This window comes from Solea solea, chromosome 1 (genome assembly GCF_958295425.1).
Source record: "Solea solea chromosome 1, fSolSol10.1, whole genome shotgun sequence".
Lineage (NCBI taxonomy): Eukaryota > Metazoa > Chordata > Actinopteri > Pleuronectiformes > Soleidae > Solea > Solea solea.
Window position 1 is genome coordinate 36,314,517 of NC_081134.1, and position 22,539 is coordinate 36,337,055.

General features: G+C 40.4%; 1 protein-coding gene across 2 annotated transcripts in view; it reads left to right on the forward strand.

Moving 5' to 3' along the window:
- scrib (scribble planar cell polarity protein) overlaps nucleotides 1-19,689 on the forward strand; it is a 67,719-nt gene extending 48,030 nt beyond the window's left edge. Inside the window, exons 26-46 of one of the 2 annotated variants that reach the window (XM_058642510.1) lie at nucleotides 88-144; nucleotides 693-749; nucleotides 1,695-1,775; nucleotides 4,533-4,958; nucleotides 5,744-5,806; nucleotides 5,947-6,000; nucleotides 6,449-6,514; nucleotides 6,809-6,931; nucleotides 7,575-7,685; nucleotides 8,045-8,095; nucleotides 8,800-8,967; nucleotides 9,344-9,503; nucleotides 9,593-9,791; nucleotides 9,877-9,966; nucleotides 10,180-10,362; nucleotides 11,416-11,568; nucleotides 12,185-12,324; nucleotides 12,914-12,951; nucleotides 13,494-13,568; nucleotides 16,051-16,105; nucleotides 17,161-19,689. In XM_058642510.1, the coding sequence (XP_058498493.1) occupies nucleotides 88-144; nucleotides 693-749; nucleotides 1,695-1,775; nucleotides 4,533-4,958; nucleotides 5,744-5,806; nucleotides 5,947-6,000; nucleotides 6,449-6,514; nucleotides 6,809-6,931; nucleotides 7,575-7,685; nucleotides 8,045-8,095; nucleotides 8,800-8,967; nucleotides 9,344-9,503; nucleotides 9,593-9,791; nucleotides 9,877-9,966; nucleotides 10,180-10,362; nucleotides 11,416-11,568; nucleotides 12,185-12,324; nucleotides 12,914-12,951; nucleotides 13,494-13,568; nucleotides 16,051-16,105; nucleotides 17,161-17,300 (2,490 nt within the window). In that variant the 3' untranslated portion in view covers nucleotides 17,301-19,689. The remainder of the gene's footprint in view (nucleotides 1-87; nucleotides 145-692; nucleotides 750-1,694; nucleotides 1,776-4,532; nucleotides 4,959-5,743; nucleotides 5,807-5,946; nucleotides 6,001-6,448; nucleotides 6,515-6,808; nucleotides 6,932-7,574; nucleotides 7,686-8,044; nucleotides 8,096-8,799; nucleotides 8,968-9,343; nucleotides 9,504-9,592; nucleotides 9,792-9,876; nucleotides 9,967-10,179; nucleotides 10,363-11,415; nucleotides 11,569-12,184; nucleotides 12,325-12,913; nucleotides 12,952-13,493; nucleotides 13,569-16,050; nucleotides 16,106-17,160) is intronic. The other variant, XM_058642522.1, reaches the window with a different exon arrangement.
- Nucleotides 19,690-22,539: the final 2,850 nt, after the last annotated feature.

Below are 22,539 nucleotides of genomic sequence, written 5' to 3' on the forward strand. Positions count from 1 at the left end.
AGCAGCTCTTTCACTAAGATTTACAAGATGCATAGTAAGGTTTTATTGAGACTGTGAGAATCATATATCTTGCTTCATCTTCTCCAGGAGTCTGAGATGGTGAGAGAGACGTCGCAGTGGGAGCGAGAGGAGATGGAGAAAGTGGTAAGTTGAACATATCGGTCGGGTCAGGGCTAAAACATAAAACTTAGTTCGATCGGCAGACACATGGAGATACCACGGCGCATGATAAATCAGTTTCAGCAAATTTTCAGCGATATTACTGCGCAGTAAAACATTAGTCAAATGTTGAGGCGTGTCTGTTATCGGGTGAATGAAGCTTCTCCTATGTGCGTATTGTGTTTGACAGAAGTGTTCCTGTAATGTCCCACCTTGCACGCTTTTTCTGTTCCCATAGTTAATGAATAGATTACTGTTTAATGTGTGTGGATTCTATCCTTTGTTTCCCTTCTTTTCTCTCTCTCTCTCTCTCTCTCTTATCTCCCCTCCCTTTTGGTGTGTTTGGTGTGATACATAATCATCCAATCATCCTGTTTCCATACCATCTTCTCTCTTATTTTTCTCCTCCCTGCAAATCCTCCTCCTCCACTGTCTCATTTCACCTTTTTATTGCATCACTGTGTGGCTGTGTGCTTGGGTGTCTGTCCTACTGTCCTCCTCTTCCTCCTCCTCCCCTTCCTTTCTTGGTGAAGGAGCAAATGCGCTTGGAGCGTGAGGAGGCAACTCGCCTGCTAGAAGAGGAGACCGAGGTGAGACACTCGTCAGTGGCAGGTCCTCAGACAAGCTTTCTTGTCTGTGCAGAATGGCAGCTGAGCCACAAATACCACTGAACTGCCGCCACATGATTTGACCTGGCAACTTATCTCTGCATATACAGAGAGAATACAAGCTTCCTTTTCTGATTTTCTTAAATACATCAGTCTAGGGCTTTATTCAGAATGGCTTAGTTTTACTTGGGAAAGCTCTAAATTATTATTTATTATTATTATTACTATTGATTTGTCCACATGGTAAAGTTTGATAGCATGCTAAATGTTTGTTTAAATCAACTTATTAGTACTGATGATGGTTGGTATTGAGACCTTTAAAAACACCATTGATTTTTTTTGGAGGGGGGAGTTTCTCATGGATTTGTGACACAATAAAAAAAAGCGTTTATAACGCTGCATTCCACATCTCTGGTTATTCGTGATCAGTTTATCTTTTACTTAATCACAGAATGAAGGAATCAGGAGGAAGGTGCAGTTGTATGAATGTGATTCACTGAAAAACTACACAGCAAAAATTATAGGTGCGACTTGTTCACCGCTTCATAATACTAATGTCATAAACAATTTCCTTTGGGATAATAAAACTATTCTGATTCTGATTCATTTTTATTTTACTGAATCAAATCAAATCAGTTTTATTTGTATAACAAATTACAACATGCATTTCCTTAAGACACAATGTTATAACCTTTATATCTGTTTCATTTAAGAGGCTGAACAGTGAGTTCAAATCTAAATTTTGACCTGTCTCTATAAATTGGGCATTGGAGAGTTTGGCTTCTAAACGTCATAACAATGGTATACTATACTTCCTTACATGGCTTTCCCCAGTTGAACTAATTCACCTTGAATAGATGCCTGTTGCATATTAAACCTCAGTCCTAGACCTTTTTCTCACCTCTGTTTCTATTTATTTCCCTGTAGAATATTGGTACTGGACCTCTAAAACTTGACTACAAAACCTTGGCTGCACTTCCCACCACCAGTCTACAGAAGATAAACAGGGTAAGAGTCCATTTTAATGTTTTAATCCGTATCAAATCAAAAAACATCCAAAAAACATCTTTTGGATTGTGAATTGCTTGGATTTTTGTGCCGGCTATGTTGGAAATGGCCTTCAAAGCTCAGAATAGACTTGGAACGACATGTTAACATCCATGGAAAATCCACAAGTGACCCATAGCTGACCAACAGCGGCTTCAGAAACAGGAATGTAGACCTCCCGTCCTTGTGCATAACCTCGGGTCAACATCATGGATGAGTAACCTCAGGCTCAAGGGCCAAACTTATTCAGCTTATGCCAGTTGATGAACCACTGACTAACATCTATAAACAAGAGCAGACATGACCATCTGGGATTGAATAAAGACCGAGAAGGATCTGAAGGATCTGAAGGATCGGGAAGAATTCAAGACCACAGACTGAAAGGAGGAAGACTTAAAAAGGGACCGTTCAAAGGAAACGTGGCCAAAGAGCAAACACTGTCCTGTTTGATAAAGAGTGTAAGAGCGAGGCAGCGTGATGGGGGAAGGGGACAGCTGCCCACTATCAACCAGCCTGTTCTCTGCGATATTTTAAACCTGCATCTCTCACAGAAATGGATGGTGTCTCATGGGTGGGTGGGGCGCCAGACAGAGAAGGGAGGGTGTCGTCAAACAGACAAGTGTTTCGGGCCGAAGTTGTCAAAGTCGTCGGAGGATTAAGTGTGAGTGGACGTAAAGTGCTGTCCCGTTACCGTCCTACAGTAAGTAAAATGCTGCTCGGTGGGACAAGTGTTAAGTTTTTATAGCTTCTTATTTTTTCTCTTTCCTCTTTTTGTGATTGTCTGTGATTCTTCTTTCACGCTTATCCATTTCTGTGTGTGAGTGCTTTTCACTGCTACTTCTGAAACAGTCTGATTATTGAATCTCTCATACTCTCTTCAATTAACACTATCAAAATATGCCCAACACCGTTAGGCAATTGGCTGTTTTTTTTAGTATTTAAGTTATACTAAATGTGCTCCTCTAATGCAAGTTGTATGAGCTTCCACACTGGCCTGTTCACTCTGTTCATGTTCAGTGTATCATAAGTGGATTTGCTGCTTGAGCACGTGGTCTCACAGTGACCCAGTAAAACAGGTTTAGGAGCTGATAAATCAGAACCCACCTTGTGTTTTAATGAAGTCTTACAAACACAGGAATGTGCAGAGTGTTGCTTAAAGCCTGTATTTGATTTCACTTCAGCTTTTTGTAAACGAACAGCCAAATTATTTGCTTATCATTACACTGATGTAGTTCAGTTTTAATTAGTTTTGAAAAAATGGACGGTCTAATCCAGGGACTCCAATAGACTAGGCCAGCCCCCCCCCCCCCACATGGGTTAAAATTATATAGGTGTTACAAACACAAGGCACACATTTGGTTTTGTCACGATTGACATTGATATTTGGGTCATGATTGTCGTGCATCTTTGAAAGTGGGTCCCCAGACCATTGCTAAAACAATCATTACTTTTACTCGGGCATGATATTCCCATGTTACCAACATTAAGTTTAAAATGTATTTAATATAACTGTAGGTTATTTTACAATCAACCCCAGTTTGTCTTCCTTCTTTATAGGCTCTCTGTTCTGAAGGTATAAAAAAAAAAAGATTAAGGTGCTTAGATCAGTGTTTATAGTGACTCATGTGCTTTTTATTTCACCTGAAAATCAACAGCTGTTCACCAGTTAAACAGCATGAGATCTTTGTCATTGAAGTATCAGTTGTTCAATTCCTGGTTTCTTTGACTTTTATCCGCGTTGCTAACTCGGCATTTTGGCATTGCAGTGAGCAGTTCGCTGCCCCTGTTTCCTCTCTCACACACCAAAACACCAGCTGTCCTTCACAGTCTGTGTCAGAGCCAAAAGGGCACTCGTACACATTCCATCCCACTGACCCTCATATCACCACCGACTCTTATAATCAGCGAGCAGAGACACGCACAAGTCCTTGCTTATATTCTGGTTCCAACTATTTCGATTATGACAACATATGTCAAGGTCACGTCCAATGAATTCCAGTGTTTGCGTGCTTCATTTTTTTTTTGTATTAGTTTAAAGCTTTCTTTGTAACATGACACCTTTACATGTGAACATACACGATCAGGTTTCTTGACATGCATTGCCTTAAACGTCGCATATTTTCTGTCCTCGTGTCTTCAGCTGTCTTCTTCTGCAAAGTACAGTAGGAGTTGACATTGTCCTGGAGTCCAAATGTCTCACTGCTCTGATAATATGGTTATTTAAGGCAGAGGCCTGAACCGCAGAACTGTGTCCAGTAACGCACATCATCGCTTATCAATTCTTAAATGATGAGCCACTGAGAAACTTATCTTAAAGGCTTTGGGAAAGATTTAGAGGTGTGAGTAAGTGTTTGTGGCAGCCAAAGGCTTGAGTGTCAAGTTTCTATTTATAAACAGACGCGTATTAAGATAAGGCATCTGAAGATCTTGAATTTGGTTCACTGGAAATCATTTGTCAACCCTCAAAAACGATTTTTGCCCTTTTAACCTGGAAATAAGACCTAGTCTTCCAAAATCTCAGCAAATACTTTTTACATGACTCATAGAAATAATAACTAAATGTGTGAAGCAAGGATTACCTGTTAATCTCTATGTTACGCACCTACATTCTGATTTGAAATCTTTGATAACCTCTTTTGTGTGAGTGAATGCAGTTTTTCCACCGTCATTCCTTTCAGTCACTTTACTGCATCTGTCCTATCCTTTACTCCTGTTCAGTTCTCTACCTCTGCTACTGTGACTGCTCCCATGGCCGCCCCCCTGCAGGCCCAGTATGGAGCCCCTTTAGAGCCTCTGGGCTTCAGCTTAGGTCACCCCACAAATCCCCTCAGCCACACGGACCCCGAGTCCTGCCCCGGTCTAAATGTAGAGCACGATTTCCTTAATGGATCCCAGTTCCCCGCTAATGGAACATCAACTGCTGACAGCGCGGGCTCGTCGACAACCATTAATTCGACAACATTTGAACCTGAAGAGGAGGGCGAGGAGTGTCTGGTGGACTCTCAGCCTATCTGCTTCAAAGAGAACCCTTTCTTGGTGGCCAATCGCAAAGGAAAAGGGCTTCCTCCTGGAGAGAAGGTCCTCTCGGGCCCACCTGTGGGCTACGGGAAACAAGGCCAACTGCAGCCATGGTTGTTCAGCAAGGCAAGCCGCCTGCCTGAGTGTGGTTTGGAGGCAGCATGGCGTGTTACTGCACACATTTTTTCCCTTGAAATGCATCATCCATTTATGTATTTAGACTGTGTGCAACTTTTAGTTTTTAGCGGTCACAAATATGATAATGAAATGAAAATATGAATAGATGTCTTTCACTTTTAACTTACATTTTTGCCTTGTTTTTATTGACACAAAGCTAATGTTTGTTGAGCTTGATCAGTTGCATTTATCTCATACTAATATTGTTGGTCATATTTTTAGTTTCAGCATTCTGATTATTTGGTGAATTACTTGATCTGCAATCATATACAAATGTATATGAATTTCTTAGGTTTTCTTTATTAATTAAGGCTAAACAATAAATTAAAATTGCAGCTCTAGAGACATGTAAATGAAATATGCTTCAAGGTTTTTAGTGATGGCAAAAGCATTTTCCTCTGTGTCCAGTTTGAAGGTTTTAGTATCTTGGTATCATAAGGGGCCGAAGTGGTGCATGTTTTTTGCTGTGAACACGGAGCGTGTGACACCTCGTGAGGTATTTGTGCACATTTTGGGGACTCGACCGGAATGTCTGTCCCAACAGCTGTGAGGAGGGTCATAAGTCTCACAGGAACGCGACCTACAACACACACGGAGAAATGCATGTTTCTCAGCAGGAGCTTGTTGATGGTTGAGTTTGAGTGAGATTTGTTTTTTTTCTCTTCGGTGCACTGGGTGAAAGTAGGCGCAGCTGTTAAGTGTGTGTTTATTTGTGTTTTGTCTTAATCCTCCAGGCACCTTCATCTGATTTCACCAGTCCCATCAGAGAAACACCCTACTCCCCCACTATTCAGCCGGTGAGCAACTTTAACACCTGCCTTTCCTCCTCACCTGTTTCATACCATCTTTTTATTTTCTCCTTTCCCATGAGTCACGTCCAACACTACGGATGAGTTATTTTACATTTGACCCTTCTGACGTTTCCTCACACCCGTAGCCCAGCCACCACACTTCCAACAGCTCCCTGTGTGCAGGCAGGGAGACCCGCTTCGTAAGTGGGTCTTGTGGCCCTCTGTGCTCTGGCCTGGATGTTTTTTTAGCACGCGTCAGCTGCTCTGAGCTCTGCATCTCATAATAAAACACAGAGACTATAACTAGCCATTGAATCTGCCAGTCTGAAAAGCATGTGACTGCTTCCCCGTGGCTTTGCCTCATGCAGACTGAATGAAGGATTGTCCATCTTTGTCTCTTAACTGTCCAGCTGTGCCTTCTAAAAGGACGCTAACTACAAAGTTATATTTTTCTTTGAGCAAGTGTATGTTGTAGTAGTGTAGCTAAAAATGATATATGGAAAATTTAAAGTGAAATAAAACGTGGCAGTAAGCCCACAATCCCTGGTGATATTGGCTCGCAACAAACCTGGCGGTGTGACATTAATATCTGAGTCCATACATTTTTTTTATTGGTTTGTCATTTTATTTAATTCATTTATTTTTCAGGCAAACATTCATTATTCCTCCACTCCCACTGCAAAGGACAACGTGTCACCATCCTCATCATCATCAGTGAGTGTCTTTGGAGCCACATTTATCTGTCTGAACACTCAAATTGTCACATTATTATTCTACATGATTATATTTCAATTTCTGGACGTTTTATTCGTTGTTGTGCCTTTAGAAACATAATTGAGTATTATAATGTATTTAATTATAAAAATAGATACTGTGCAATGCTTTTAGTCGCAGTTTATACTAATCGTCCAATAATGGTTCATTGGATGATTAATGAACAAATGGTCATTTATGCTCTGGTGCATTTCACTCTCTTCTCATTATAAAATGCAATTGTTTTCTCTCCAGACGCGACCAGGTGCCATCCAGCCCGTTGGCCGTGTGTGGTCGAGCACCTCTCCTGCCACTCCTGATGGCCACAGTCCCAACCCCTTTCAGCATGGCCCCTCCCCCTTCAACTCCCAGACCTCTGTAAGACCCCTCACCACCATATAGTGCTGTTTTCCACCATTCTCAGGTTCTGTGCAGCGTAGTGTGACTCTCATCCCCAACGCACTCATGTTGTCCAACAACAGTACAGCAAATGGAGATTTTTATATTTCTACATGAGTTTAAAACAAGTATAGGAAGATTGAATTCACCAGGGAGCTGAATGTGTGCACGTGCTTCTGTCTGTGACCTCCAGGCACACCTGGACGTTACGTGTGTTTTAAGTAAACCTGCAAAGGGAGCAATTCTTGGCTCACAAATTAAATAATTCTCCTCATAATAGCCAATTTCTTCTTTTGGCAGCAGGATGGCTTAATTGGTAAATATTTCATTTCATCACACATTTTCCTGATTGTTTCACAAAGTTGATGGTACAGAAAAAAAAGAAACCTGCCCACGCCCTACTGTCTGTCTTTCTCTGACATACTCCCTCCTTCCCTCACATGAAACCAGCTGCCATGCTGTTCACCTTTCTCTCCGCCACAGTCTTCTTCAACTTTGCTGGTTTTTTTCATTGTCTACCCTCTCGTCCATATGTCTGTCTGTCCTCCCTTCCTCCTCCTCCTCGTCCTGCCACATGGACCTACCCCCTTCCTCCATGTCCCCTGGTCCTCCTCCCCTGCAGCCTCGAGCCCCCTCCCCCACCTCCAACGACGAGTTCCCCATGAATGTCAAGCAGGCATACAAGGCGTTTGCCGCCGTGCCTCGCTCACTGGCAGTGCTGGAGCCGCCGCAGGTAGGCCATGCTGCCCGGACTCGCCCCGGGTCACGATACAAGCATGATTGGTTGGTCTCACCCCGCCCCCCCCTCCTGACTGGAGCAGGCTGTCCTGTAAGGAGCCTGCACTGAGTTGGGGGTCCTGTGACGTGCTGTGACTTGTGGAATGCCTTCATCGTTGGTTTTTGTTCTTCAGTGCCATCATCTGTCATACTGGTGTTGACTCTTGAGCCATTTGTCCAACCATGTGTGACTCGTGTACTAATATTCAAACCTATTTTTCGTCATTTATAAATACTATATATTGTATCCCAGCTTCTGATTGGTCTGCCTGCTCCGTATCTCCTAATGATCTTATTTCCTGCTCTTCTCAACAGGACCTGTATGATGTGAGGAACAATTTTCACCCAAAGCAAATTTCCCCAGAGGTGAGTAAAAATATTGACCAAAAAAAATAATGAAAGGGAAGCTTTCTGTTGTGCTGCACATCCCAGAATATCAGCCATTGAATATAATTTGAGCAGTAGATGCTTCTAGGCTCCTTCACCTCATTTTGCTATGGTAGGATAGTTAGATTTACAGTTTTCTCTAAAAGTTCACAGAATTTTCAGATGATCTGAGTAAAGAGTTTTGCCGCCATGGTGGACATTCAAAGAAATTAGGTTTAAAGTAATTTTAACAATGCCTAACGCTTACAGCTCAACCACTCAACCATTTACGAAAGCATTAAAGCAGGTAGTAATTACATTTGAGCTGCTAATTAATCGATAACTAAATTAATCGGCAACTACTTTGGTCATTGATTACTTGGTTTGGAATGTTTTTTTTAAGTAACAGTTACAAGCTCTCAGATTTTTCCAGCTTCGTAAATTCTTGATTTAACAAAGAAATCATTAAAACTGAAACTTATTTTGGTTTATGGACAAAAGAAGACATTTGAATCACCAATCAACATTTTTCAACGTTTTCTAGCATTTCATGGACCAAAAATCTATTTGATTAATCGATTATAAAATGATCTTAAGTTGCATCAAATCAGCAGATGCTAATTATTATCCAGAGTGTACCGTCATTACTTTAAAAACCTGCTTAAGTCTGACAGCCTGGTGTCGAACCTTTGTGGCCTTTTCAGCCTGAGTTGAGCAACGAGGTGTTTGATGATGACGTAGATGGTCAGAAGGGAGCCGGTAAGGGTCTGACCAGTGAGGTCTCCCCTAGACCGTCACTCACATCTGACCGTCGGGAGTATTTGAGTCTGGCAGCAGTGCCTCGTCTCTCCAGGCCTTCAATGGACCTGCAGGTATCCACCACCTCCACCACCGCTAAGGGCAGCCCCGTTCTTTATCTGGGCCGTGGTGTGCTTGGCTTGACCGGTGGTGATGGTATCTCTGCTCTCAGAGATTGAGACAGCCGCGCTCCTTCTCTTCATGATGACACTATGATATGATTAACCCTAAATCAGCTCAGGTGCTGGGTTCTGATTTAAGTCTTTCGCTTTCTTCTTTCGTACCTCTGGTCTTTGTCCATGCTGTTTTGGCAAATGGCTTTATAATATCGCAAATGGCACTGAAAAGCAACCTTTCAGCAGAAACTATTTCCTCTTTTTATTTTCTGTATTTGTTAATAAATTAGGTGCCAAGATCTCAGTGCTCATTTATTTTTTTGTTACCCCACAGAGTCCATCACCTGTCGGTAAGGACAGCCCAGAGCAACGCTCATTCAGAGACAGACAGAAGTATTTCGAGATCGACGTGAAGCAGCAAACTCCCGAGAAACCCAAACCTCGAGTCTCTCTTGTTGGAGAGGATGACCTCAAGAAAATGAGGGAGGAAGAAGGTATGTTTGCCTCAATGTACCTTGCTTGACATCTGATTGGTTTGACCTGCTTTCACAACCTAAAGAATGTGTCTACATCGCACGCACAGCGAGGAGGTTTGACCAGCGTGCGCAGGAATACCTTATGGATGAAGATGAGGAGGATGAGGACGACGACTTGTCCAAGCAGGTGGCTCAGATGAAAGCCACCGGCAAGGTGTTGCTGGATGGTGTGGAGTATAAAGTGGAGCCGTTGTCCTCCCCATCTCCACACTGCTCCACTCCTCCAAGCTACTGCGGCAGCTCAGGGTGAGAAACTCTGAATATTTTATTGTTTTATAAATAAATGTAACTTTTTATATCTTGGGCTAATGTTTTTTTGTTTTTTTTGTAGACCCCCATCAGTTGACGGTAAGGGAGACTCTCAGAGGAACTCACTGGACGACAGCTTCAGACTGGATCAGAGACCAAACTCCATGACTGGGTAAGATGGCTGCCACTCACATCAATAGTAAAAACACTGCTACGTTTACTGTTAATTACACTATTTAGACATGTTGCTGTGTTTAAGTTCATGATAGTTGCCGACTTCTCAACTGGGACACGGTTAACTCAGAAATGAAATCACTCGCGGTTCGGACGTCCAAGCTCCGATGTTAATGGAATGCACCATCTATCTCTTCCTCTGTCGTGTTAGTCTGATTCCAGTGTACCCTGGGGAGTCGTCAGCTCCCATCCGGACGGCCAAAGCTGAGCGCAGACATCAAGAGAGGCTCCGTATGCAGAGCCCTGAGCTGGCTGTGGCCCTCGAAAAGGACCTGTCACCTGCTGAGAAACGAGCTCTGGAGGCAGAGAAAAGAGCCATGTGGAGAGCGGCACGGTAAAGCCACAACTTTACTTTACACCGACATGAGATAAAATGGCCAGTCAAGTCCGTGGTGTATCATGACAGCAGCAGTGAATGGAATAGGGATGTGAAAGAGAATAAATGATTACTTTTCTTAAAGGTTTGATTGAGCTATGTTAATGCATTATGATGGTGACGGTAACCATGACAACTTTTCATATTAATTCCCTTTACATTTGTGCATATTATAATGATAAATGCGGTATATTCTCCTCAAAATGGTCATACACTATCAACAAAAATGCTATTAATAATGAGAATTTGAATAAACAAAATTAATTATTAGTCTGCAATGAAATGCAAGGGCAATTTCTCTATAAATGAATTACTTTATACTGGGACATTTGCACCTCAACATTTTCGCATGTCTTTTTTGTGTCTTCAAAGCTTTGACTTCCTGCTTCTTGCCACACTAATAAATACTTTCAGTTTTTTCTGTTTACATTTAGCTCAGTGCAGCCCGAATGTTTCCAGTTTAATCCAGTTTAATTTTATAAAGCAATATTTTAAAGCAACACGGTTGGCCAAAGATCTGTACAGTCCAATTAGAATCCATAAAAGATAATAAAATCTGAAAAAAGACAGTAAAACAAGTAAAAAGGTTTTGGACAGATAAACATTTTTGTTTTCTTTTGCCAACAGACTACAGAAAAGTTTGAAGCTGACATATTTTACTATACCAGTTATTATGACACCTACACCTTTCCCATATTTCCTGATTAATAATATGGTTCAGAATTTTGTTTTTTTGCACTTTTATGTTCACAGCTGATTGTGTGTTTGTCTCCACTCAAACTGAAGCATTTAGAAAAAAATTGCTATTTATCATTTCTGGTTCTCTATTTGTGTGGGTGTGTTTTTTTTATCTTCCATTCTTTGGTTTTCTTCTCTTTTTCTGTCTGTGTGCTTTTCCTCTCCTATCTATCTTTTTCTTTCATCCTGGTGTACTTCATCCCACTCTCTCCTCCCTCCTCCCTCCTCCTCCTCCTCCTCCTCCTCCTCCTCTCTGTGGCCTCCTGGGTACAGGCCTTGTGGCCTAGAGGAGGATGTTAGGCAGTATGAGCAGGACCTGGCTAAAAGGCTCTACCAGGCCCGAGTGAGGGCATCTGAGGGCACGGCCGCAGCCCCCCAGCCCCCCACCTCCTCCTCTACCTCCGCCTCTGCAGCCTCCCAGCTCAGGTCTGCTCCGCGGCCCCAGCCACCAGGGCCAGATGCACGGCATCAGTGGGGTGTGCTGGGGTGCTTTGCCGTTGGGGTTATTTTGCTAGAGGCCAGTTTTTATCGGAAAGGTCTAAAAGCAAGCACTCGCAGTGACGACACAGCGACAGTGCTTCCACTGCCTTTCTAGTGCTGTCTTTGCTTCTGCACGCCGTTTGCCGTTTCCATCCTTAGCTTCCTCTGTTTCCTTCCTCTCTGTTCTTTGTCTTTTATTCCCTCTCTCTATCTGCAGCACTCTTTTTTTTTTATTTTTTTATTTTGCACCTTGCTGTTCTCTTGATTTCCATACTGGTATTTAAACTAACACTCAAACTGCAGTAAGTTTGCTTTGTGAGTAAAGGGTAAACCTACTGGCAGTAGGTCTTCCTTTTCCTGGAATGCTTCCCTTTTTCAATGTGCAATGAAATAAAAACAGTTTGTCATAGCAACCCAGGACAAGGAGTGCCCGACAGTGGTAGTGTTAGGAACTGCACCGACCCTGGTGTGGCGTGTGCCTTTTGTTAATTATATGTCTTTAAGGCTTCAACTTTCCTTATATCTAGAGTGATTTATCTGATGGTGGTTGTTTCTCTGGCAGAATGAAGTCTCTGGAGCAGGACGCACTGAAGGCTCAGATGGTCATTGCCAAGTCTCGGGATGGGAAGAAACGTGGGACACTAGACCAGCTGACGGAGTCACCATCGCCTGCACCTACACCCTCTCCTACACCTATGGAAGGTAGGAGGCACTGAGGCACTTTTACTAGATCCACAGAATTAATTGAAATCACAATTTGACCAAATATTAGCAGAATTATGATTATGTTCTGCAGTGCTACAGAAACTCACTGAACCTTAATCTGCTAATCGAATATTAAAAATGCTTAGTTTTGTTAAGAAAATGTCACATTATCATGACTCAGATATTCTTATTTTCATAAAAATGACAGTTAACAGCACTACTATTTACACGACCGTCACCTGTTCCTAAAAATGTTTGTATTCCGACCGGCCTAATCTGGTTTTCTGGTTTTTATTGACTCTTGCTTTTATTCTTTTTACTTTAATTTGTGTAAATTATCTTTTAATTTGTTTACTTATTTTCAGTATGAAGCACTAATGAATATTATACAGTTATGAAATATAGATCTCCTGGAAATGTCTGCTTGATCTATTCAAAATAAGACATAGACATATACTGTGATTTGCCTTTGTCATGATTTATATCCCAATCTGGTTTACTATCTCTAAAAAGTGGGGCCCCATTTCCCCTAATAAAAGTTTGGGAAACACTAAAAATATAAACTGTCGTTCTTTTTCTCTGACAGAGCTCAGTCCTCGTGGAGTAACCTCACCAGGCAGGCTGGTAAGTACATAATCTATTCATATTTTCATCATTTTAAATGTGTTGTTTGTAAGCTTTTTTCTTTTTGGCCTTTGTGTCAGTGTTGGATCATTTGCTGTGTCCTTTGTTGTGAGGACTTGAAGAGCTTTGAAACATGAATTATTTGATCAAATGTTGTGTGTAACATTGACTTTTTAAATCTAAGGAGCGTTATTAAAGAAAGGCACCAGATAAGGTCAGTTGTTTGTTTACAAGCTGGAAAAGGCAAAAGTACATTTGCTTTAAAGACACATTGACATTAATCCCTCATCTTGCTCATTTTCACTTTAGCCAATCGCAGCTGAGAATCACACACTGCTCTCCCACCAAACACCACAACTGGCTGTGAATCACCCATCAGCCTCCTCTCCCTTTTCCATTTCCTCAACCCTTATCCCCTTTCCTCTCGTTTATTTCAACATTTTCCATGTGCAACCTGTTCTCCTCTGTTTTTTTCCTCTGTCCATCCTCTTCCTCCCTGTCCTCGAATTTCTCTCCCTTGACCTTGTTTACTGTCCTTCTAGTGCCTGTCGGCAAAGAAGTTTGACTACCGACAGTTTGCTGCCATTCCTTCTTCCAAACCCGTATACGACATCCAGGTATTGGCTGCATGCTGAGATCCCACCCACCCCCGGGGCCCCTCCTCTCTTTTCTCTGTGGCTTTCCCTGCTGCCTCTCCTCTCTAGTTTATCCCTCAGTCAAGAGGCGTCGGTGCAAATGCAGTCTTAGTTGTGGTTCAGTGACTGAGCAGTCCTTCCTGCTCTGCACTGTTACAGCGGTGTAGCTCACTCACTAACGCTCACTCGCACAATGAAGATAAACCCTTTACGCTAAATAACACACAAGATCAGCCCTGTGTCTCCCTCATTTTTCATTCTGCCTCCCATCTCCCTGGTCTCTTCCTTAACTCTCTCCCCTAAGAGCATTATTAGTGGTGACAAATAGAGGTTGACCGAGTGTGAATTTTTTTAATATTTAGAGAAAAAATGTAGTTTTAAGGCATGAAAAAGACACAAGGTGATTAATCTACCTGTCTTAAATAGAAGAAAACATCAGAAATGTAATAAATTAAGCCTATGTCATGACATTCCAAGAAAATTTGCAATAACAGTTATTACCGTATTAAAGAGATGAAAACTAACCATTGCTTTGTAAATTATAGCATGGATTTAAAATAATTAAGTACTTCCTCAATGATCTAATGACTATTTAGTTGTGCATCAGCAGCAGGTGTTTGTTTAGTTGACACCATGTGTGTTTGCAGAGGTAATTCAATTTACAAGGTTCCTTGAATGCATCTCTAAGCATGACACCCTGTTGACTGCTTTACCCTTATTAGCTCTCATGTGCTGGATTTTTCATGGCTCCAGCTGCAGTCTTCATCATTTCCTTCCATCAAGTCTTTAAACACTTGTTTAGTTGTATCAGTCAATGGAAGACATTTTCAGCTAAAGTGGCCGTTAAATGAGCCATTGACCCTTAATTTGAGTGGTGCCCACTAATGGGTTGTTAAATGTCCTTTTCAAGCCAAACGACAAGTTACAATGTTCAACCAGTCGACCTCTAGTAACAATAACTATCAATATCTCGGCTAACTAATCAGTCGGTCACTCACCAGCTGCACAGATTCAAACATTTTTTTTCCCACTAACCAGTATTGGTTCCGGGGGGACTCTGCATCTCACCCACTGTCACATTAACATCTGTCAGGTGTCTGTTCCATGCATGTGTCACACATCAGATGGTAATAACTCGCCCTCCAGCTTCTGAAACACTGGTCTACTGCACTTTCAATAGATTGGTGTAGGTTTTTTTGTGTATAAAGCGATGGAGGGGAAGCAGGTGAATCGTGCTGTGGTGCTGGAAAGTGGAGCAGAGTTTTGTCCGGAAGTGGTGTTTGGTTTATTTGTGGTCAGATATCTGTGGTCGTCATGTCAGTGTTGGTTTGCGCTCCTCACTGTGGGGCTTTTGTGTGGTTTGTCATCTGTCGTTTGTCATACGCTGGGGTTTCTGTTCAGTTCCTCTTTCTGCTGAGTGTAATTTAAGTGACATTAAAGTTCAGACTTGTGTTTGCATTCTCTTTGGGATTCCACCCTCTGACCTGACTTCAGTGTTGTGTAAAGGAGACGCTCTACTTCTTTTTAATTTTCTGTTGTAATATAATACTCACATGTCTATTTTCATGTTAAAGCTATTGTGTATCATTATAGTCTTCTGTAAATGATCTTTTAATAGAACAACTCCATGGGAACCATGGAACAAAATATTGTCCTTCACCACTTGTATAAGGAACACTCTTGAAATCAAGCGTGAATTCTCAACTGAAATCAGCAACTATTTCAATTCAATTAAATTGTGTGTCATTGTTTTTTTTTGTCTGTAGGTCAGGCATAAAAAGAAAATAATTGACATAACCTCTGACCTTTCACTGTTTTCATAGTGAACACTTAAAAAAATAATCCTTAGAATCAGTTAGTATAAAATGAATTTAAAAAAAAAAACAGTCGACAAATGTGGACTATGGATTAAAAGTTCCAATCCTCACTGCTTTAGTATTGTTAGTCTACTGTGAGATTAAAACAAAAGTAATAACTTCATACTTGTTCTTGTTTGGCATGTGAGTTTTATATTGACTTATAAAGTCAGAACTTACTCTGTGTTGGTGCTAGTGAGGTGACTTTAGATGATGTAGAATTATCTATGAACAAACCAAATAACACAGCTGTCTGGTGTTGGTTCTTTCATTTTGGTATCGGTGACATTGGTGCGGCACAGTTTCTCTTTGTCAAATGTGCCAAAACGACACAAAAACAAACCCCGGAACTGATGACCTAACTCAACCAACCTGCCTCTGCTTTAACATGCCAAATCTCTCCTGGGCGATTAGTCAAGTGGAGATACTGTAGCTTTTGTGGCTCTGACACACGGGGAGCTGCAGCGTTGCCGCTGCCTGGCACGTTGCCTCACCGTCTCCCTTTTTGCCAGCTCCACTTACTCACACGGTGAAGGCTTCCCCAAGGAAACAGCCCAGTAAGAACACCCTCGCTGCTCACATACTCACTGCCTTTTCTCTTCTTCCAGTCTCCTGACACAGTCGACGACTTGCAGTTCATTGACGACGGCTCCAGCAATCCAGGTGAGCGGTGAAGTGGTGTCATTGTTACTTTAAATGAAAGCAGAGAAACAAAGGACTAAAGTAAAGCATCCAATTCTTCTATTCTCTTTAATTCAGGTGTCTACCTGGGATAAGCAACTCTTTTTGGTAGGATCATGTGTGTGATTGTCAGGCTGAATGTGTGGAATAAGTGTGTGCTGGTTTGTGGATTTAAACCCTAACATGCTTGTTGTGTGGCGTAGCTGTGGTTCCAGGTGGAGACAATGAGCTTTACAATGTGTTTTTAAACCAAAGGTGACTCGTAGACGGAACAGTGTTCTGCATCTGCGCCCAGGAACATGCATTAAATCATCGATAATTGTAGTTTTGACAGCACTAGAGGTCCTAGATAATACAACCAATGACATGCTCAGCCGAGAGCTTTTGAATTTACTCTTTAAGTTTGACTCTTTCGATGTTAAACTCTTTCATTCAATCAATTTTATTCTCTCTTTATATGTAAAATGTAACAGTAACACCAAAAGAGTTGATATAAGTCTTTAAATGTAAGTAACACTAAAAGTTGTTTTTATTTTTTGTAATTCATTTTCCCTAGACATTAGGCTCTCTGGTGTCTGAGAATAAAATGTAATTATTTTAACTTCATAGTGACACTAATTGAGTTGATTTATCATATTTTTAATTTAATTTATAGCTTAATTTAACACATTACCAGAATTTATGTTTAAGACAAAATGAACCATAACGATGGGGGTCAGGCAGCACGTGTGAAAGGGTGAATTGACGCAGAATCACAGGTACATGTGTTTGTAACGCAGACATGAAGCTTTCACTTTTCTGGGTCCTGCTTGTGTGTTTTTTTTTTTTTTTTGTATCTGCTGACTTGAATGTGGGGCTTCTCTGGCAGGTTTAAGGGATCCGTCCACTGCATAGGAATTCTCTGTCCAGTTGCTTTGTTCTTTCTTTCTCTCCACTGCTCACATTTGGGGTTGAATGTCAAGTGAGGAGGAGGAGGAGGAGAAGAAGAATAAATGCAGCAGGTGTGATGGAACTCTTTTGTTTTTGTTTATGCGTAGGGCCCACGGCAAATCCAGAGGCGGAGGTTTCCACGACGACGCTGCCCGCCACCTCAGCTCTGGAGGAAATGGCCCTGTACAGCAACAAGCGCAAACTGCGTCAGGGCCGTCGCAGCCTGGAAACCGCCGTGCCCACGTAACACCTCCCTCCCACACACACACACATACACACGCCTGAGAGAAGGAACCTGGACACACATTTGACATAACGCTGTGGAAACACTGGCAAACACGCGGGGGCGTGGTCACGCGGTCACTCAACACTACAGTGTCAGTAGAGCGAGATTTACTCTCACATTATAACCACTGCAGAGACTACGGCGCTTCATAGTTGCCACACACACACACACACACGAACGCCAGTCTTGTCTTTACAGTCTGTGGGTGAGTTGGCGAGTCGCTCAACTGTCCCTCAGCGGCGAGAAAGAACGAGCTGGTGTGGTTTAGTTAGGAATCGCTACTTACAGACATTCGTTGTTTTAATTCACACTCTGCCTAGTAGAAGCTGATCTATTTTAACAAGAGGTGACCGAAATGTTTAGTTTTTTATTTTTATTTTTGTCCTTGCTCCGATGATTTTTTTTTTTTTTTTAAAGAAAAAAAAAAGAACATACTGGAAGAGAAAAAGAAATGGGTCATAGCTATTACTAATGTGTTGAATGATATTTTTAGGCTTTCAGTGAATAGATTGTAAAATGTCAGGGGGTTTATTTTGAGTCCCGGGCGAAACAAGAGTGTAAATATTAACTGAGGAGGGAACGTCCTGCTACCTTCACTGTCAGAAACTGTGGGGAGATTTCTTTTTAAAACACAGTACATATCTTTCTTTTTTTTATTTCATTTTGCACTGCTACAATTCAGCTTTTTAAGAACATATATTAATTTATTCTTTTACTCAAATTGAAGGCCTTTCTATTTTATCTCATCTAATCCCTCCGTGTTTACAGACACGGTTAATGATCTGCCAGTACACTACAGTTAAATCATGAAGACAAAGCTTTGACTTTAACGTCCAGTGTGTAAGAAGTAGCGACATCTACTGGCAGATTGTAAAATGGAGGACAACAGTGCCAATTAAATGAATTTTAATGAAGGAAAAAAACCCTCAAATCTGCATTTATTCGATTATTAATCCATTACGTCAACTAATTTTATAATATATTATCTATGTTTATCTATATTTTCAGGTTCTTCGATGTGAATATTGTCTGATTTCTTTGCTCCTTGTCACAAAAACCCATTAAAATTGTATAATTTTGGTTTGTGGACAAAACATCAGCATGTAGAGGTCCAAAAAACACTGGTCACATTTTATTTATGGACCAAATGATTATCCGATTAATCGAGGAAACGACGGACAGATTAATCAGTTGATAATAACTGTTGCAGCCCTGTGTATTTTATCAGAATTAGGGGCAGTTGTTTTTTATCAGATCTGTTTCCCTAAACGTCAAAACATCTGGTTTTAATGACTTTTTTTATATGGAGCAAAAACAAAACAGAAAATATTCACATTTAAGACAAATCTAGAAACATGTTGACACAAAATGGCGGCCTCTTGCCTAAAGTACATATGAAAAGGCTTATTCTCAGAGGACAACACCTGAACTATTTTTATTTTAAAGTGATTATAACCTTATCCAAACATACTTTTTCGCAGTATATTCACTTTCCACTCATAAACCTTTCTAAATGTTACACACTGGACCTTAAATGAATTGCATATTGTTTTATTAACACATTTGAAATGATCTAGTTTGAGTGAAACATATCTATAAATCCTTAAATCCGATTCTGTGTTACATTCCCCACGTAAAGAACACAAACACACTGCAGCATATTACAGTTATTTTAAATCTCAAGGTTTGGGAACATGCATCTTCAGCATCATTTTACTAAGAAATGGTACTTGCTCTGTCTCGTTCAGGGTGATTTATGTATTTTTTTTTTTTTCCTTATTTAATCAATGTGAATCGTTCATTTCATTCGTTTTTTTTATATCTGGAGGGTTTTTCCAGAGTGTGGGACGTGAAGGTAGCAGGTGTTTTTATTTTTCTTGTCTGACTATAGTTAATTTAAATCTGATGCCACTGAGGAAAAAAAAAAAGCAAAGAAAAAAGATCATTTATTGTTGTGTGAATAATGTACAAATACTGAGAGAAAAGCAAACTTCTGGGTGTGAAACTGAGCCGGTCTTGACCTCGACTGTCGCTGACGGGTGTGGGTTTGGTTATGCTCGTGTTGGGACGCTCTCTGCATGTATATTGGTTTGTGAATGGGAGAGCAGCGTGAGGCGGAACCCGTCAGAAATCCCTTCTCTTTCAGCTCGACGTTCTGTCAGTCCATGACCCGACGGGTATTTTTTTAGCAGAATCACGACATGGTAGCATTTGTGTTAATTAATTATTGTAGGGTCTTCTAATTAAAGCTTTCCATGTTTCTCTCACTGACTGAAATTCAGTTTGTTTGATAACATTTTCAATGGCTGGTGTTTCTTTTTCTTTAAAAAAAAAAAAAAAAAAAAACTTACAGTAGGTAAATCTTTTTTTTCAGGTGGGTTTCACTACATCATTAATGCAGTGTTTCAAGTTTGTGTTCATTTATTTCTTCTTCTTTTTTTGAGTTCTGTTTTTGGGAGGGGGGGGATTTTACTTGCAAATAGGTCGGAGGGGAAGGGTCAGACGTCCCGGGGTCGAGGGTTAGAGGTCATACAAGACTGTAACTAGTGAATTTGTACAACCAAAGAAGTCTATTTTGTCGTTCAGGAATAATAAATTTTACTTTTCATTTAAGAAGCTGATTCATCGTGTGGTGTCTTTTGTACTTGTCTGTATCTCTTTGTGAGGATTTAAAAACATGGTGGTTCCTAAAGACTGGGTCAGGACCCACACATTGGGTCACTGTGGATTCTGTTTGGATGCACAAACAAATTCGCAAAATCTTCCCTCTACCTTTTTGTCAAGATTTATGTGAATATGTTTTAGGGATGAGCCGATACGATACTCGATATCAGGACAGATACAAATGTAAAATCTGATATAATCCGAAAATCCTAAACTCCCCAAAATAGGTTTAAAACCGTTACATCAGTCAATTGGTGTATTGTATATAATTGAAAAGCCTGATTAGTCACTTTTACAGCAAGGTACAACTAAACGTGTGGGTAGTGCCAAAATCCCCTGCCATATTCTCCTGTCTCCTGTCCTGGTATTCACTCTTGTTTTGAGCGACGTCGGTGTCCAATTTGCCTAATCCCCAAATCTGCATGTTTTAGGACTGTAGGAAGGTCCTTATTCCCACCAGGTCGTGAACCCGGGTCTTCTTGCTGTTGATGATCAGGTGAGATGACCAATGATGGAACCTCTGGAGTCAGTGATTAGTTAAGTTGAAAGATTTTATTGAAGACGGCTCAGATCTGAGGAGAACTGAGACGGTGTCTGACATCTGTGAGGCATCATTGCGGCGTTACAGGTCTGATACATGCAATACAAAAAATTGTATTTTCTTGAATTTCCCCTTGGGGATCAATAAAGTTTTTTTGAATTGAAGTCAGTATAGTTACTAAGACTTAGTCGATAGTGTATCCGGTCCAGACGCCTGGCACTTTGGTATCTCGTGAGGGAACCTTTGAAAGTTATGGCTGTTAATATTGATCACCAGCTCTGGTTATAAGAATATGTGAGTAATTAAACTTCAAGTTGGCTGAAGATTATCATTTTCAAAACGCCTGTTTTGTTCAATAAAGACAAAAAAGTGCCCCAGAAATATATATATGACTAAATATTGATGAAATGTATATTTAAAAGTAGTAGGAATATAATGACATGGTGATTTTTTTGGTGGGGCTTAATAACATCTACTGTGACAGTTTGTACGTTTAAGGAGAAAGTTCTGGGTCTGAAACAAACTACAAAAGAATTATGCTTTGAAATATTGATTATGAAGTTAAAATTTACCACCACCACTGAAGGTAGCTCCGCCTACTGACGTGAGCCGTACAAAAGCCGAGCGTTTGCGCTCATGCAGGCACCAAAATACACGTCTATGTGATTTGAGGATGAGAGGCTTAATGCTACTCTGTTTGTTGGGGCTTGTTGTTGCTGTGACGTCAACTCGAGTAAGACTTTATTCATTTTTTTTTTGTCATTCTATAAAAAATGCTCTACTTTCTTAAATTTAAGACTTCAGAGTACATTTTTTGAACAAGATGCAGCTAAAAAAAATAATTTCAGTAAAGAGGACTTACACCCACACTGTGATCTATTATTGATTATGAGGCTGCCATGTACTGACACTGGTTCAATGTCCTCACTCTCACTGTCACTGATCAAACACGGCTCTGTCCTTGGATTTTCAGTGGCCGCCAGGAAGCAGGTCACCACTGCGAGACAATGTGTCAAATGTGACAGAGGTGACAGAGGTGACAGAGGTGGGTAAACGTTGCAGAAGAGCGTCCATGGTGTCCAGTTTCAATCAAAGTTTGGCTTCAGTTGAAGCAGCTTTGTGTCAAAAATGGCAACAAAATAAAGGTTTGATCATGTAGTTGAACTCAATTCTATGATTCATTTGAATTCAAATAAGTGTGTATATTTTAAAGGTAAAACTGACCAAGAAAACCCTGTGCAGATGAGTCAGAACCAAACTTTGACATTTCGACAAACAAACTCGCAGAACAATTTCACAAATTGTCAACAAAACTGTGAACCTTCGGACTTTGATATGAAACTGAAGGTGTTTATTTAAAAGCTTATTTTTTTTACTTACCTGATTAAGAGTCAATGACTCCACACACGGTGATTAAAGAAGTGTACGAGCGTCTGAGGCTGATTTGAGCAAGATGAGGACGTTTTTACTTGTGTGTCTGCTGGGACTGATTCTCGCTGCTGCGGTGAGAACTTTAATTAATGATGTTAAAAAGTAAAGGAAAAGGAAGCAACTTTTATTATTGCTTTATAAGAAATTTATCTTAATAGTTAAATGTTTAAATGCTTTTTTTATATGAAAAAATGAAGGGATATATCAATCGTTAAAAAAAATCTAAACATTTTTGAATATTCAATATTTATCTTAAGACATACAAATTTGAAAAAATGAAGGGATGTCAAAAAGTATTTTTTAATATAAAGATACTTATCTTAATAGTTAAACGTTTAAGGCATTTTTATACAAAAATTAAGGGATATGTCAAATGTTTAAAAAAATAAAAGTTTTAACCCTCTTGTATGAAACTACATTTTGGAAAGATAGAAAGATACTAAGAAAATGTATCTTACATTACAAATTTGGGGATATGTCGATTGTTAAAAACGACTTTTTAAATTATTAAAAATTGTATCGAAAAGTTTAAATTCTTTGTTATGTAAAAACTATTAACTATTT